This window comes from Mustela nigripes, chromosome 15, assembly GCF_022355385.1.
Source record: "Mustela nigripes isolate SB6536 chromosome 15, MUSNIG.SB6536, whole genome shotgun sequence".
Lineage (NCBI taxonomy): Eukaryota > Metazoa > Chordata > Mammalia > Carnivora > Mustelidae > Mustela > Mustela nigripes.
The window spans coordinates 84631705-84648780 of NC_081571.1; the positions used below are offsets into that span (position 1 = coordinate 84631705).

General features: G+C 57.9%; 2 protein-coding genes and 1 long non-coding RNA gene across 3 annotated transcripts in view; 2 read left to right on the top strand and 1 right to left on the bottom strand.

The window, feature by feature from the left end:
* The window catches only part of TFDP1 (transcription factor Dp-1), a 43231-nt gene extending 39236 nt beyond the window's left edge, over positions 1-3995 (top strand). Inside the window, exon 11 of the mRNA XM_059378298.1 lies at positions 2810-3995. Within this exon, the coding sequence (XP_059234281.1) occupies positions 2810-2957 (148 nt within the window). The 3' untranslated portion in view covers positions 2958-3995. The remainder of the gene's footprint in view (positions 1-2809) is intronic.
* Positions 3996-4121: 126 nt separating this feature from the next.
* LOC132002614 (uncharacterized) lies at positions 4122-5795 on the top strand. The gene is made up of 3 exons (XR_009399957.1): positions 4122-4286; positions 5043-5304; positions 5452-5795. It is a non-coding gene; the product is annotated as an uncharacterized LOC132002614 (long non-coding RNA).
* On the bottom strand, positions 5409-10939 carry ATP4B (ATPase H+/K+ transporting subunit beta). The gene is made up of 7 exons (XM_059377732.1): positions 10828-10939; positions 10121-10249; positions 8029-8142; positions 7681-7880; positions 6788-6844; positions 6054-6152; positions 5409-5570 (listed from the first exon to the last, which is right to left on the bottom strand). The coding sequence occupies exons 1-7, from the start codon at positions 10937-10939 to the stop codon at positions 5409-5411; spliced, it is 873 nt and encodes a 290-aa protein (XP_059233715.1).
* Positions 10940-17076: the final 6137 nt, after the last annotated feature.

A 17076-nucleotide genomic window follows, 5' to 3' on the forward strand; every position in this document is an offset into this window, starting at 1 on the left:
TTTTTTTTTTTTTTTAATTTTTTTTAAAGGTTTTATTTATTTGACAGAGAGAGAGTGATCACAAGTAGGCAGAGAGGCAGGCAGAGAGAGGGAGGGAAGCAGGCTCCTTGCTTAGCTGAGATCCTGATGTAGGGCTCGATCCCAGGACCCTGAGATCATGACCTGAGCTGAAGGCAGAGGCCTACCCACTGAGCCACCCAGGTGCCCGATGGGCCGGGGGTTTCTTATCTGTGTTTTCTGTTCCTGCTTAACGTACTTGAGGTCACGCTGTGCATAAAGCTGTGTTCTCTGCTTTTTTTTTTTTGGTTTTGTTTTGGTTTTTTTAAAAGATTTGATTTATTTGAACGAGAGAGAGAGAGAGAGAGAGCATGAGCTGGGGAGGGAGCAGCAGACTCCCCGCTGAGCAGGGGCTTGACGGGACTCCACCCTGGGACGGTGACCTGAGCTGAAGGCAGATGCCTCACCGACGGGGCCACCAGGAGCTGCTTTTTCTCCTCTTTACTGTTTATTGGATGTATGTTTTCTGTGTTACTGAAGGAGTTGTTCTACTTAAATCAGTGTGTGCGAGCCTTCAGTCTGGCTGTCCCACAAAGCAGAATTGTATCGTTTCTGGGTATTTATCTTAGGTTTTTTAAAGATGATAAGATAATTTCTGTATTAAGTATTAACCGAACAGTGGTTTTATTAGCTTTCCTGTCATGTCATGTTATATGTGTTATCTTATATCAACTCTAGATGTTAATAGATGTTTAATTTCTTAAAATACGGGATGGATGAGCAGTTGTAGGTTCAACAAAATGGATGGATATGCTAGCGGGTGGCACAGCGTGCCGTGGCCGGCTCGCGCTCCAGGGTTCTGGGATGTGGGCGAGGCTCCCGGCCTGTGCTGCCAGATGGTCTGGTCGTGGGGTCATCCCTGAAGTCCTTTGGGGGGTGTCTGGCCCGAGATCAGCTCCGTTTTTCCCGGTAGCCCTCCAGCTGTGCGTGCAGTGTCAGTCGGCCGTGCTGCGCGCTGGGTGTTCTCAGAGTCGCGATTCAGGTATTGGCTCAAGTTTTCGAGGCTCACTCCAGGTTTGTAACAAGGCGAGTAAATTCACCACCATTTCAGAAGAAAAATCAGTGCAGAGACTGGCATTCTTTTGTGAAGACGGTAATTTCTTGGGCAGTTTGGATGCAGTTTGAAGCGGCTTTATGGCTGAATTATTTGCCTTTTCCGACTTTCTTGCTAGGCTGGATTTCACAGATGCGTAGTTCCGTTGTCAACGAGTGGAACGTTGAACAGTGTTTATTGTATGATGTTCCTAAATGCTAAAGGGCATTAAGATATATACATTTGGTTGCATGTTAAAGAAAAGTGTTTCTTGGTGCCCGAGCTCTGGCCTGTGGCAGGTGTGGGTGCTGTCCACCTGGGGCTCCCCTCTGTGTTGCCCGGTGAGAGCCGTGCCCGGTAGCCCATGCCCCAGACTCCCTCTCTCGTGTAGAGGAGCTGTGTCTCCCAGGTGGTTCTGCCCTTCTGGGTCTGCCCTGTTGAGGCAGCGGCTGGGCCCTTACAGTGGAGTAGCAGAGCCTGAGGCTTCTGGGCGACCCGAGACCCTGTGTGCTTGTGAGAGGTGCCTGCCTGGAGTCTCTGTTGAACTTGAAGTTCTCGACTCGCATCCCTTTAACATCTGACGTTTCTTAGAATATGTTTTTTTGCTGCTCAAATACCGAGAAATCCCCATGACTTTTGAGGACGACTCTGTGAGCAGGTTACACACGGGGGACACGTGCACTTTGTGGGTGACGGCTGTCAGCACAGGGGCCCCAGGATGCTGTCTGACGGTCAGTGTCTGGGCCACTGTGCCAGGTGCTGGGAGGTACCTGAGCCCAGAGGTCTTTGCTCAGGATCCCAGCCGAGAATCTCTCTGCTGTAGGCCAGGACCTTGCCTGAGGTGCTGTTGACACAGGGGCCAGCTGGCTGTCACACGTACCCTGGGGCTCAGATGCCAGTGGCCCCCCAGTCGTGATAGCAGAGAGGTTAGATGTCCCCTGTTGAGACTCCCATGGGCACAGCGGCAACATCGACAGGTTCCAGACGCCCATCCGAGGACCAGGGTGTAGGGCTGAGCAGCCCTGCTTCCCAGAGGCACCGGCCCTACAGCCCTGCCCCCCAGACCCCTGGGCTCTGCCCTGCCAACCTTGCTGCCTTTCAGCGAGAGCCGTTTCCTGGGCTGGTGGACCGCTGTGGCTTCTCGCAGAGTGTCTGGATGAGACTCACCTGTCACAGCTCAGCTTCCTGGGCTCGGCGCTGGCTCCAGGGGAGCGGAGGGTGTCATTGGCATGTGTGTGCAAACCGCACCACGTGGCCACACGCACAGACCCCACACCTGCACACGTATGCGCACACAGCACGTGCATAGTCACGCACATGGCACACTTTAACAACATGCGCACACACGCACACAGGCATACGCCGTACACAGACCACACGTGCACACACACGCCTACACACTTTGCTGGGTGCTTCCCACACGCTCCTGGCTGGGAGCCTTGCTTTGGAGGATTCCTTGTCCTTTCCTGGGGCCCCTTTTTCCTAAGCTGCGCCCCCTCTGAAGATCCGGGGTGTCACAAGTACACAGCCTGGAAGAAGGAGCCGTGGTCTCCAGCTTTGGCGTGTGGGGTTTTGTGTGTGACGCAATCACCGATCCCGCGGCAGCCGGTGTTGCTTCGGTTCGGGGCCTCGGAGGCCGGGCGCGGGGGTGCCGGGTGCGCTGGTGCGGACGTGGGGCTCTCTGCTCTGCCTGACCGCCTTGTCTCGCCTCGTCCTCAGTGACCTGACCAATGGTGCGGACGGCATGCTGGCCACGAGCTCCAGCGGGTCCCAGTACAGCGGCTCCCGGGTGGAGACCCCCGTGTCCTGCGTCGGGGAGGACGAGGAGGAGGACGACGACTTCAATGAGAACGAGGAGGAGGACTGACGCCCGCCCGCGGCCCGCCCTCGCGGTCTGCGTCGGGAGCGGCTGCTTCTGCTGCGGCTGCTTCTGCTGCGGCTGCTTCTGCTGCGGCGTGTGTTTCTTTCTGGCCTCCCCCCCGGGACCCGGCGGCGAGCTGCTGACCGGCCACGCGGCTCCAGCGAGCAGGCAAGGGCCGTGTCCCGCGGGGTCTCGGGGGGAGCGGTGGGGTGTCTCCACGCCAGCGGCCGCTCGGGCCCCTTCCCCGCTGTCTAGGGTTGTGTCTCCGTTGTCTGTCCTCACCCAGCCTTCCCTTTGCTCCCCGTCCTTGCCGAGCGCGCCGGGGCACTGGCGTGCCGGTCGGGTCGCCGGGGCGGGCCGCGCCGGTGCGCCGTGGGGCTGCCGCGTGTCTGCTGGGGCGTGCGGCCCCTGCCGGTGCCCGCCCATCCCGGGGCATCGGGGGGCCGGCGCACGGCGGCTCTGCTTTTCCTGGTTGGCGCCATCAGCTGTATCGTGACTATTTTCCCTTAAATTATATTGACTGTGATTCCGTCCAGTTTATACTTTTCTCTACGTTGCAGCAAATCGCGAAGTTCTGTTTCTGTTTTTGTTCGTTCGGTCAGAGTCTCCTGCCGTTGCTGGTGCGGCGGCGACCGCGGCGGGAGGCTCGGGCACGCGTGCCGCTGGGGAGGCCGCCTGATTTCTCCCAGGCAGGCGTGACTCTGGGGTCGTTGTTCACAGGCCAGCACGTCTGTCATCTGAGGACACGAACTGAAACAAACGTCGTCTTTGTTTCGTGGCACCTCCTGTAATCTGTGATGAAGTCGACATTAAATAGAGAGAATGTTCTAACAGTTTTTTAACTCAGAATTTGTCAATCATTTTTAATAGTTCTTTTTTTATAAGAAGAAAAAGGAATTTCAGGACAGGCAGTAAGTAGTCCCTTTTAAAATTTATTCACAAAAACCCATTAACCGCACAGTTGCCGTCAGCTGCCTGTTCTAAACAGTAGTCTTTTTATTGAAACACAAATAAACTTTTCTGTAATATTTTATGGAATATAAAGAGACTTTAATTGTTTGACTTGTTTAACTTGGCACTGTTAGTTTTTATTAATAAAACGCGCATGGGCATTTTAAACAAGTTCTCTGCTCCTCTGATTCCAGATTCTTGTCCACAAGTCACTCCGTCTCCCGTGTCGGTCTCGCTTCTCTCCGGGCGAGGGCAGGCGACCAGGCCGGACGGGGGGCCCGGGGCACACACCGAAGCCGCCCTCCACCGTGCACTCCGCGGGCACGACCCTGTGTCCCTCTCGGGCCCTCGCAGTTGAGACAGGGTCGGGGGTTTGGCTTTCAGGTGCGAGGTCGTACGGTGAATAAGGGCCGCAAAGGGGTGTGGACGGTGGAGGACTGTCGCCTGCCCCGGGGCATCCGCGGTGCCACGGAGCGAGGGGCGGCCGCTGCGGTCTTGCCGGTCATGACTTCCGTCTGCTGTTGAGGGCAGCAGGCGCTGGAGGGTGGTGGCCCGGTGGCTCCGTGCTCACTGGGTGCCGTGGGCCCGCGAGCCCAAGGTGGCCTCCCCGTGGGACCCGCGGAGCTGGCGTGGGTGGGGCCGCTTGCAGAGGGAGCCTGTCCTTGGGGTCCGACAGGCTCTCACCCTCAGCTGTGAGGGACTGTGTCGCTCTGGGAGGTGACATGGCACCTGGTGCTTGCGTGGGTCAGGACACCAGGTCGTGCGGTGGCTGGGGGCAGGGGCTCTCCGGGAGAGTGTGTTGGTTTGATCAGACGCTCTCGTCCCGGGCTTTGGTGCAGGACCTGGAGTGAGCCGCCCGCGCGTCCCTGGGTGTTGGAGGGCGGGCCTGTGTCCGTGGCTTCCCGTGGGGCGCAGCCCATGTGACGCCCTCTTGCCCCCTGCTCACCTCCTGCGGGTGGGCGGGCTCCCGGGGACAGCCCCGCTGCGGCCTCGTCCGAATTTCCCGGACGGGGGTGGGGGGGTGAAACTTGAAAAGATTTCCAAAGAGAAAGGGATTTTGTTGTTACGTGTTCCCCTTATCAGAAAAGACATGATTGCTTTAGCCCGAGTAAGAGTGACTTTAATGTTTGATTTTTACAGTTTAGGAATTCCGTTCTGTAGGAGCAAACTTCAGGATGCCCATTTTCGTCGTACGTCCTGTTCTCTGGGGGCGCGAGCCGTGTCCGTGCGACACGGTGCCGGCACTGCGGTGAGGAACATTCCGTCCGTCTGAGCCGTCCTCGGGGCCCGGTGGTCGGGCAGCTGCTGCCTCGCAGTTACCACGCTGGCCCGGGTTGTTGCCGCAGCTCCGGACTCGGGGTCGACGGGAAAGGAGGGAGCGAGGCCGCGGACTCTGCCCGAGGTGCCTGGGGCACAGGGGCCTGCCGGCCGTTCCCTGGGCGGGCTGCGGAGCGCTGGAGGCCTGGTGGGGGGCAGCAGGGGCCCGCGGGGCAGGCCGGCCTCCCCCTACTGCAGAATGTTGAGCTTGAACTCCACTTTCCCTTCATAGGGGTCGTGGGGGTTGTCGAAGGTCACATGGTCGGCCAGGATCTTGCACACGACGAGGACCTCCGTGTTTCTGGGGACATTGAGCAGCTTGGCGGCGACCAGAGGGTTGCTGTAGTGGGGCTGGAGCCCGTGCGGGAAGATGGAGGAGGACCTCATGAGGAGCGGCTCGACGGGAGCCAGTCGGGGGGCAGAGACGGGGCGCCTGCCTGCTCGGCCCGCGCAGGGCCCGTGTGGAGACGCGCGGTCCCCCCTGAGGGACGAGGATCCCCATCTGGGCTCGGGGGATAACACCAGGGATGCGTCAAGTGCAAATTATATTGGATGAAAATTACCATAAAAATAAGAAAAATTGGGAGATTTGAAGGCTGTGCTTTAACGTGGATGTATGGTTGTCTGAAAGGATTCGGGAAACTCTGGGAACCTGGAACCGTTAGGTTCGGTACTGGTGTTTCGCACGGGAGCTGTGTTTTCAGGTAGGGAGACGCCCAGAGGGCTGCACGGTCCCCCTGGTCCCCGGTGTAACGGGAGTGTCGCGGGCCTTCCTCGGCCCTTCAGTCTGCGACACGTGTGCGGCTGTTGTCGGAGAACCGAGACGCGGCCTACCTGCGCCTTCCTGCCGTAGTAGGGGAAGTAGTGGAGGCTGAAGGTGCCGTTGGGCGGGTAGTACTCCACCTGGAGGGGCCGGGCGTCCTCGTGCGGGTCCTGGGGGCGGAGAGGCCGGTGCCTCAGTGAAGCAGGCTCCGAGCGTCTGCGTGCGCGTGCGTGTGTGTCTGCGTGTGTCTGCCTGTGTGTGCGCGTGTGTCTGCGTGTGTGCGTCTGCCTGTGTGTGTGCGTCTGCGTGTGTGAGCTGCCCGGCAGGTGGCCGGAGCTCGGCAGAACATGGACAGAGGACACCTTGTGTCTGTTCAAAGCTCAGGTTAGCACTCGTGGGCGGTCCCAGGAGACACAGCCTCACCCCACAGCGAGGCAGGCGCGGGGGGTTGGGCGCTGCGGAGCCCCCGGGGGGGAAGACCAGCCTCGGAAGAGACTCAGTGGAGACATGCTTGTTTTGGGGGGCTCGTGCTTTAAAACCGGTTTTGAGAAAAACTGGAGGGAATTACTGCTGAGTCTTAGTGGGTTTTTCCAAACTGGCACCAAACACTCCGAACGATGTGAGTGTGGGCGCTGTCCCCGATGCGTCCTGGGCCAGACGGTGACGGAGATCGCTTTCCTCACGGGTGTTAGTCCCTGCGGTGCTGCTCGGGGCGGGGGCGGGGCGCGCGACTTTGGGCGGCCGCCGGGAGCCGGGGCCCGCGGGGATCCGGGGGCGACTGGCTCTGGCGAGACCACACACTCACCAGGAGGGCGCAGTCCGCCCTGGGCGCTGTGCCGTTGCTGGGCAGGAAGTTCACGATCTGGAAGGAAAAGGCGTCCGTGTGGCTCCTGCCAGCTGCGTGCACGAGCGGCCTGTCCGAATGGCCAGAAACTGCCCCACGCGGTGGTCTCGGCTGCCGGCACACGGCAGCGCTGGACGGGGGGTCCGAGCCGTGGCTGGCGCACTCTGCCGCTCCACGGTGCCTGTGACGGGTCCCCTGGGTGCCTGCCTGTGCTGCCCCGCGCAGGCTCTCGGCCTCCCGCGTCCCGGCCGTGCGTGCGCCTGCGCCCTCCCCACAGTTCTGCCCTGGTGCGCATGGCTCCCTCTGCCAGCAGCGTCGCGACCGGACGGGGACCCTGGAGGGTGTCTTCCAGATGCTTCCCCAGGTGTCTCAGGAAGGAAGTTTAATTGTGCCGCATGCCTGCTGGCCGACGGGGAGCAGAGACCCCCGGCCCTCTTGCCCTGTTGGCTTCCAGTGGCCTCCATGGCTGGAGGGACCATGCCGCCCTGTGGTTCGCTGGCACCGCCGTGCAGCCTCCCTCGTGCCCAGTAGAGGGTCCCTGGCCCAGATGGGGAGCTGGTGCTCAACTTGGCTCCCAGCCATTCTCGTGGCACCGGACGTGGCCCGGCTGCTGGCGAGCTGTGTGTGCACGCGGCCGCCCTCAGCAGCCCCGACCGGCTTGGTCAGATCCCAAGCCAGCACGATGGGCCTAGCATGCCTAGCGGAGGAACAGGGTAGGAGGGGCTGCGGCGCGTGTCCCAGCCCTACCAGCCTGGTCCCTGTGCTGGGGTGCATGGGGTCACACGAGGGCCGGGCACCCAGGCCCCTCCAGGCCACGGCTGGGTCTGGGGTCTGTAGCCCCGCCGTGTGCTCACCCTGTTCATCTTAATGATGAAGCACGGCTTTCCTTCCGCGAAGCCGAAGTTGGGGTCCGTCAGACCTGAGCAGTTTTGCAGCATGTCTGCTGTGAACTTGCAGGAGAACTTGGTGTGGTTTGGGGCCTGGAAGCTTTCCTGGAAGAAGTACTTCTCGGAGGTGCAGTTGATGCTGTCCTCCTGGGAAGCTGGCGAGTAGCCTGCCAGGACAGATGAGCCTGTGGGCGCCGACCTCCAGCCACAGCCACCTGGTGTGGTGCCGCTGGCGGGAGGGTGGGGAAGCCCGTACCCTCCCTGAGATGGTCTTAGAAGAGGGAGGAGCAGAGGTGGGAGCGTTTTAAACGTCACCTGCCAGGAAGTCGTGGAGCGTGTGCACGAGGTGCACCCAGGTCCTGTTGTCAGAGACGTTGTAGGAAATGTCCAGGCCTTTCTCCCCGTAGACATCTGGCCTCAAGGTCACCCCTGGAGGGAGAGCACCACACATCCTACTCCGTTCCCCCCAAAGGGCTGGTCACATCCCAGCCCCGGAAATGCTGCGGAAATGTCCCGGCCCGGTGGCCAAGCGTGGGCTGCCGTGGTCCTGGCCAGTCCTGGGTCCTCAAGGGCCCCTGGGCAAGGACGCTGCGGCCAAGTGTCCCGCAGCAGGAGCTCAGCAGGGGCCCGCCCTCCCGGGAACCGAACCGCGTCGCCAGAATTAACATTGGACACTTCACTGGTTTCGGGCATGTCTGAGAGCACTCAGACGCCGTGTTAACCCTATGAGAAAAGGAGCGCACGTGTGGCGTCGGGACCGTTGCTCGGCTGCTGGGTAGCCTCGCTTGTGTTCACATGAAGACGCGCAAACCGGAGTCACAAATTTGGTAGACGGGGTCCTCGCGCTCGGTCCTACTTGACTTCCATTTCCCAGCGCCCTCGTCAGGCTCAGCTCCTCCCGTCCACGGGGACCATCGTGTTTGGCCGTGTGCACGTTCCACAGCTCAGGAAGCCAGTCCCGTTGACGGGACTTTCTAAACAGCCAGCCAGCGCTCTCTCGTTCCGCGGATGCTGTGGGAGTAGCAGCTGCGCGTGGCTGGAAGGGATCTGACCCAGGAGAGAGCGGCCGCCGCTCACAAGCGCCTGCCCCACGCGTGCACTGCCGCGGCCCCTCCCTGTGGGCTCGCGGCTTGCTCACCGCGTCAGGGGCAGCTGTCGCCCTCTCTCTGCCTCCCGGGGCCCTCCCACCCACTGGGCTTTGGACAGGTCACGTTACAGTGTATCTGGAGGTTTGTAACGTGGTGTGTTCTGCTCTTAAACCAGGTGAAACCCTCAAGGCTATCCGTTGGTTGTCCCTAGAAATGACCTCCAACAAGGCACTGGGGTGTGTGATCACTGATCAAGGGGTTCACAGGAGAGCCCAGCAGAAGAGCTGGACCGGCCGAGGGAGACACGTCTACCCGGGCTCCGGGGCCCACGCCTACCACCTCCGAGAGACGCGCATTCTGGCCTCTCCTGGGGAAGTGCGGGGCCGCGGCGGCACTCCCTCAGGACGCGTCCAGGACGCGCAGGGGCGAGCGCCCGGGTAACTGCGCTGCAGAGCGTGTTTCTTCCTGGGTTCCGCGGCCTGTCCCCCACCGCAGCTCGCGCCTGCCCATTCTCGTTCGGTTTGTGCAGACAGCTGGGCTAAGCCGCCTTCTCCAGGACCTGGAGTGCCGCCTCTCTGCCCCAGGCCTTGGAGTCCTGTTGTCACCAGTGACCTCCTCTCCTCTCGGGCCCGACTCGGGGGAGCGCCTGCTCGGCCTTCGTGCCGGGCCTCTGCCCTCGGACGGGCTGCTCTTTGAGAAATGCATGTTCTGAAGAGCCTGTGGTCCTGGAAGTGGTCCTCCCGGAGGGGAAGCGTCCGTGTTGAGGCGTGTCCTTTCCTCCCCACAGACTCTCCGTCCCCTCCCTGCTGTCTCGTCCGCCTCCCCAGACGTGTCCTGTGTGTCATCCGCATAGCAGGTGAGTGAGGTAAAGACCGTCTCCGCACCAAATCTGTTCTAATAATTAAGACTAAACCAAGTCAGGGGCACCTGGGTGGCTCAGTGGGTTAAGCCTCCGCCTTCGGCTCGGGTCATGATCTCAGGGTCCTGGGATCGAGCCCCGCATCGGGCTCTCTGCTCAGCGGGGAGTCTGCTTCCTCCTCTCTCTCTGCCTGCCTCTCTGCCTACTGGTGCTCTCTGTCAAATAAACAAATAAATCTTAAAAAAAAAAAAAAAAACTAAACCAAGTCAGACTATAGTATGGGGTCACCATCTTCAAAAGAAGCTGAGGGGCTGTCTGTACCCGGGTGCCTCCAGAACCTTGGGGCCACCAGCAGGAGAGGCCCCTCCAGGCTGCCCCCCGGCGTTCATTCTGGAGGGACCCAGCATTGCCCTGACGCGTGGGGTCCTGGTGCCCCGGCGCCAGCCACAGGCCCTGTTACCTGGTGACTTTAGCTGGTCTTGGTAGTCGGGTGTGTATGGGTCGAGCGTGCACATCAGCGTGTAAATGCACAGGGCGAAGATTCCGGTCATCACCACGTAGAAACCCACGTAATAGAGGCTGATCCACACTGTGGGGAGAGGGAGGAGGCCTGTGACCCAGGGTGACATGCTTCTCCATCAGAATGAAGAATCAGTGGTGTTTGTAGCGCCTTCACACACAGTGCTGTCCGCCATCACTTTCGTCAAGTTCCAGAACGTTCTCACCCAGGAGATGCTCTGTACCCCTTAACTTAAAGGTCCTTTAAAATCATAAGCTTTAGGAACATAGCTTTAAAATTGCTTTTTTCAAATCTAAGGCTGAACCTTTGGGGCTGTCCCTCAGATGTTCCCACTTTGTAGATGTCTGCTGTCCGTGGGAATTAGAGATGAAATGGCCTTTTGGGGTCATCTGGTGAGGGAGGGGCGGCCTGGCCAGAAGCCCTGGCAGGGCTTGGGTCCTGGGCGCCTGGACTGCTGGTGGGTGGTCCTGTGCATGTCCTCAGAGCACCGCCCCACCGTCCCCCGCTCTGTCTGCCGTCCCCGCTGTCACCAGCCGCACCCCCCACCCCCGCTCATCCCCACCGCCCCCGCCGTCCCCCACCGTCTCTGCTGTCCCCACTGTCCTGCGGTGTCCCCCGCCATCCCACACCCCTTGGCCGGCACGTACCCCACCGGGACAGTGTCCGGCCCAGCATCTGCCCCGTGTCTGGGTTCCAGCAGTAGCGCTGGAACTCCTCCATCCGCTGACTGCATGACTTTTTCTCCTGCAGTGCTGCCATCCTGTAGAACCGGGGTGCTGCCCTCACCCAGCCCGGGAGGAGAGGGGCCGCCTCTGGGTTTTATAGTCTCCTCCCCCAGAGGTCAAGGTGCTGTGGAGACAGGCTCCAGGGAACGCAGCAGGCGTTGCTGGTCACACCCTGCTGTCCAAACACAGCGGCTATCAGACGTCTCGCTGCCCCTCCTCTCGGATGCCCTTGGCCATGTCCTTGTCCGTCCTGATACCGACCAAGGTCAAGGGCTTCCCTGCAGGAGAAGCAGTTCTCTGTTCCTTTCACTTCCTTCAGGGGCAGAGATGTGAGGCGTGCAGGGCAGGTCTGACCCCGGCTCTGTGCCCGAGATGGTCCTGGTCTGAGCTGATGGGGGCGGCGGCCGGGGGCTCCCACCGCCATCGCTCCTGCGGGTCGTCACTTGCTGGGGAGCACGTCTGACACGGAAGATGCCCCGTGCCAAAGGGGCCAGGAGCTCTGTTCTAGACGTGAGGGTTCCCAGGGTCCTCGTCTTTACCTGCCGTCACTCCTGATGTTTTGTGGAGGTGAGGAGGCTGCTGTCCTCCGAGATCTGTTGTTGGGGTCAGGCTGGGGCCCTTCAGGACTACCTTGTGTCTTTGAGGAACTGACAGGCATACAGTCTAGAGGTACTTTCTGGAAGGGAAAGCACGCCAGCCCCTGCTCACCTGGTGGAGACCCGCTGGGCCCAGGGGCTTCTGACCAACTGTGCTGCTGGCGTGAGGACCGCGGCAGTGTCCGGGTGGGGGACACTTGGCCCGTCTTGGTCTGGCAGCACACCCACGCCTGCTGGGTCGCCTGTCCCACCGCCAGGCTTCTGAGGGCTGACTTGCCGGGGGGCCTGAGTACCCAGGCAGCGGCAAGCCCTCCAGACCAGCCTGACGCATGGCCAGAACCAGGAGGCCTCGGCAGTCTGTGCAGCGGGTCCGTGACACCTGCTCCCCGGGGCCCCCTCTCTGCGGTTAGGTGACGGTGACATGCCACAGAAGTCTTTTCCCAAACAGCGAAGTCACAGCCTGATGAAAATAGTGGGTTTTGTACACAGAGACCTAGAATCTCACGGGTTGCTTCATCTGGGTTTTCCCTCTGAAGGAGGGAAAGTGTAGCCAAATTTGAGGTTTCTTTGGGAAGAAGAAGAAGAAAATGCTCCTGTAGTTGTTCCGCCTTATTTTCTTTAGGATGATTCAGAGTTTTTTTTAACAAAACAAGTAACCGAAGATGCAGAGGGAATAGAGCCATTTTAGCTCAGACTCATGACTTTTTAATGAACCAATTCTGTGTATTTTCCGGGACACTGTTCTCATTCACAACTTTGGCATTTTAGGGCAGTGAGACTCAGGGGTGTTAGGCTACAGTCTGGGCCTTGGACCCCGATTGCCAGGGCCCGAAGGCACCGTGCCGTCCGTGCTGTCCCCAGAATAAACGCTGCTTTGAAGTGAGGCAAGAATTCTTTCTAGAAGTCACTGAGTATAACCTTCCACATCCGTGGAATGCTCAGCTGCACACAGGTCAGCACGACGACCTCAGGGTGCATGCCGGCGGGGAGGAGAGGGCGAGGACAGCCGTCTGCACTGCGCGCGCCGAGAGCGTGGCCTGGATAGGCCGTGGGGTGAGAGCGGGCTGCAGGCAGTGTGGGGTGCCCAGACCTCCCCCACGTGGCAGTAACAAGGGGGCCCCCCTTCTGCTGCCGGATAGGGTCCTTGAAGGCCCGCTAAAATGAAGGATTATGGAGTAGCAGAGTGTCCAGGGTCTCGCTGGTGGTCATGCAGCAGACCAAGGTCCAGCAAGGTTGCAGCGTGAGCTACGGCGGTCAGCAGGTGCCGCTACCATGGGGCCGGGGTGTTGGGATTGGAGATTTTTTTTTTTTGAAAGATTTATTTATTTGACAGAGAGAAATCACAAGTAGACAGAGAGGCAGGCAGAGAGAGAGAGAGGAGGAAGCAGGCTCCCCGCTGAGCAGAGAGCCCGATGCGGGACTCGATCCCAGGACCCTGGGATCATGACCTGAGCCGAAGGCAGCGGCTTAATCCACTGAGCCACCCAGGCGCCCCGGGATCGGAGATTTTAAGGCAGTTGTGATAAAAGTGCTAGAGTGAGCAATGATAAATAAACATGCTTGAAAAAAACTGTAAACATGCTTGAAAAAAAGTTTAAGGAAAGATAGAAGATACAGAGAAGAACCGATGGAAACTGTAGATTTAAAAAAAGAGTGAAAGCAAGAAATCAGCAAATGGATTTAGCTGTGTAAGGCAGGGGACAGAGAAAAGAACCTGTGACCTGGAATGACATAATAGACATGATCTGAACAGTTGGAAGTAGATTCAGAAAAAAATGTGCAGTGGCTCGGGGCCCTGGAGGCCTGCGGTGACAGCACGACGTCCCCGCTGTCAGAGTTCTGCGAGGAGAGGAGAGAGGCTGCAGGGCTGGCAACCCCCGAAGTTGGCAAAAGACATGTCTGCAAGTTGAAGAAACTGATTAAAACCCAAACGGGGTGAATCTCCCACAGCCCAAGACGTAGCATCGTTGAACTGAAAATTGAAAACACACACCTGAGATCCAGAAAACAGTCGGAGAAAAGCCGTTTGAGTTACAGGTGGTTCCTAAAGGACAGAAGGGAGCTGCTGTGTTTAAATGTCGAGTCCTGAATCCAGCACGAATACTCTTTAGGAATGAAGGGGTCCCAGCGGTCCCAAACGGAGGAGAAGGGAAGGACGCTGATGTGTCACCAGCAGACTTACCCTAAAAGGCGGCTAAAGGAAGTGCGCAAAACAGAATGCCAGTGTTGAAAGGGGGAGTGTTGGAGGGTCAGGAAGGGAGGAATAATGCGGTACGCAGAATATGGATAAATACTGTAAGCTTCCTTTTCTTTTTGAATTTCTAGATTACGTCTCGCGGTGGAAGTAAAAACTGTAACATTGCCTGATATTCTGAATGTGTAAAGAGGAAACAATGTAATTACAAACAGGGAAGATAAAAGGTGATATTTCCTTCACTTGAATGGATAGAATGGTAGTAGGGAGCTTCTGGGGGCTCAGTCGGCGGAGGGTCTCCTCCTGCTTTCAGCTCAGGTCGTGATCTCATGGGTCATCAGTTCGAGCCCTCCGGGGGCTCCATGCTCTGTGAGGCGTCTGTCTGATGATTCTCTGCCTCTGTCCCCTGCCCCCACCTGCGTGCACGCACTCTCAAATAAATAGATCTTTAAAAAAGTGGTAACAATGGAATGTGATTGGTCATGTGTATATGATACCAACAGCAGCCAATAAAAGTCTGTGTAGAGAGATACACTCTAAAATATCATAGATGAATCAAAATTGGATTCTAAGAAATGTTCAAGTAACCCAAAGGAAAGAGGGAAAGAGAAAACAAGTGAAAAACAAAAGTGGCAGACCTGAGCAACAGTAACATTAAATATAAATGCTCTAAGTACACCAAAACCTGACAGGAGATTTGAAAACAGGAGCTCACTGGACACCACAAGAGACTCCGATGGAGAGAGAGAGTCTGAGCAGGGAAGAATGGCGAAGACGTGTCACGCCGGCAGTCATCAGAGGAGGCCTGTGTGGTTATGGTAACGTGGAGACTTCTCAGCAGAGAAAATCACGGGAGACGAACATCGTGTAATGATGAAGGGTCAGTATGCCAAGAAGACACGGCAGCCCTAAATGCATGTCCAGCGAAAGACAGGACGGCAAGACGGGGCGGCAGATGGACAGATCTGTGCGTAGAAGTGGGTCCGCGACTTTCGTCACGGGGTTCAGCGTCTCTCCCAGCAGCTGCGGAGCAGCTCCACCGAGGGCCAGCGTGGCCAGAGAAGAACTCAACAGTATTGTCAACCAACAGGACGCCGTTGACGTTTCTCGAACACTTGCCCCGTAGCAGAATCCAGTTTCTTTGTAAGTGACCTTGGACCATACACCAGGGTAGACTGTGTCCTGGGCTGGAGAATAAAGCCCAACAAATCTGAGCTGTGAGATTAAGCCATGTGTTCTCCAACCACCATAGAGTCAAACTCGAAATCAATAACAAAAACAAAAGGAAGATCTCTAAACGTGTGAGAAATGAACACTACCCTCAAAATAATTCGTGATTCAAAAGGAAGTCTTGAGGGAAATTAAAAAGAAATGCGTAGGACTGGTGACAAACGGGTGACGTCAGAATTCATGGGCTGTGGCCACAGCACAGCAACAGGACAGTGTCTGCTCTGAGTGCTCTAAGACAGTCTCGAGTTCGTGATCTAAGTTCCCACTTGGAAAACTTAGGAAAAGAGTGGGGTAGCAAGTAGAAGGAAGAAACAAGAAATTACAACAGAAATCAATGAAATAAGAACAAAAGAGAAGGGAAAGTCTGTGAATGAGCTGGTTCTTCGAAGAGTCCATAAAACTGACGAATCTATGGCGAGAGGTGATCCCATCAGAAGCGAAGCACCACTACAGACCCCCACAAGGAAGTGCCACACACGGTTCTATATACATAAGCTCAACAACTTCCATGAACTCGGCCTCCTCGAAAAACACACCTTGTCCAATTTGAAATACATACTCTGACCAGCCCTATAACTGCAGGAAATTGAATTTGTAATTTAAAATCTTCCACCGGGGGTGCCTGGGTGGCTCAGTGGGTTAAGCCTCTGCCTTTGGCTCAGGTCATGATCTCAGGATCCTGGGATCGAGCCCCGCGTGGGGCTTTCTGCTCAGCGGGGAGCCTGCTCCCCCCCTTCTCTCTGCCTGCCTCTCTGCCTGCTTGTGATCTCTCTGTCAAATAAATAAGTAAAATCTTTAAAAAAAAAAAAATTAAATCTTCCAACAAAAACCCTCCAGGCTCTGATGGTTTCACTGGAGCATTGACTGCAGCTAACCCCAACCACTACCCCGTGAACCCTGACGGGAGGGCCGGAAGGGCTCAAGGATGGGACTGGGGCTGCTCAGCAAGGTCTCCCTTGGCCTCCCCTGCCTCTGCCCACACCCACTTGCAGAACCTCCCTGCCTCCCAGACACCCTCTTCTGCCAGGAGGAACATGGGGTGGGCTGGCCTTCCCCACCTCTGCTGCCTCCCGCATTCCTGATTCTGTAAGCTCTCCTCCGCTCCTGGAACCATAACCACCTCCGTCCCTTCCTTTTCTTGCCCGCACAGTTACTGAGCAGCTGCTGTGTACTAGACAAGACCATGTCCGTGTGAAGGTGACGTTTCTGTTGGTCCTGGCATGCCCAGATATCCCCCAGGTGTGTCCCCCCATGTGTGTGGCCCAGGAGTGTCCCCCCAGGTGTGTCCCCCTGTATCTCCCCATGTGTGTCCCCCAGGGAAGACCCCTAGATTTGTCCCACCAAATGTGTCCCCCCCCCAGATGTGTCCCCCCAGGCCTGTTCCCACAGATATTCCCCAGGTGTGTCCCCCAGGGGCCCTGTCGCATATATGTGTCTCCCATGTGTGTGCCCCCAGCTGTGTCCCCCCAGGTGTGTGCCCCCAGCTGTGTCCCAGGCCTCTTCACTCTGCTCTCCCTCCTGTTCCTCTCAGTTCAAGGCCTCAGCCCTGCATGTAGCTGAGGGTCTCCTGCTTCAGCCCTAACTTCACCGGAAGCTTCTCCAGGCGTCTCTGCTTTGCGAGCTCAGCCCTGGGGGTGGAGGTGGGGGGGTGCGGGGCTGATCCCTCAGCAGGTGCCGGGTTACCTTAGGTTCCCGGTGCAGACAGGTGACCTGGAGCAGGCCACCGTCAGTGTCAGTCTGGGTCCCCACGTACGAATCAGTGCCCTGGCCATGGTTTCACCCTTGGACACCCTGGGAAGCTATTCCCTGCAAATTGTTTCTCTGACTTCCTGTTCCCAGCTCTTTTCCCTCCCACTTGCTATTTTTTAAGACAAAAATGAAACAGTGGGAAAGCCCCAGCCATCTGGGGTTTCTCAGGACCCCTTTGCCTTCTGTCTGACCTCCCGCTCCTGGGCTGGGGGCCACGGGGCAGCTTCAGCAGATGCTTCGGGGTCTGCCCTTTGTCCTTCCTGGCCGGGTGGGGGCGGGGAGGGGCCGCCTAATCCTCCTGGAAGCAGCTTAGGGGATTGTCTTTTTCTGGCACCTGCTCTGTGACCCTGGGCCAGGATTTGGCCAGAGCTGTGTCAGCTGGGTTCCCGGGCTCCCTGCACG

Excerpts from the sequence above, each read along its gene's own strand:
- ATP4B (XM_059377732.1), bottom strand. The coding sequence starts at position 10,939 with ATGGCAGCACTGCAGGAGAAAAAGTCATGCAGTCAGCGGATGGAGGAG. Across the intron at positions 8,143-10,120 it reads AGACCAGCTAAAGTCACCAG|GGGTGACCTTGAGGCCAGAT; the intron begins GTAACAGGGCCT and ends CTCTCCCTCCAG. Across the intron at positions 6,153-6,787 it reads GGGCGGACTGCGCCCTCCTG|GACCCGCACGAGGACGCCCG; the intron begins GTGAGTGTGTGG and ends CTCCGCCCCCAG.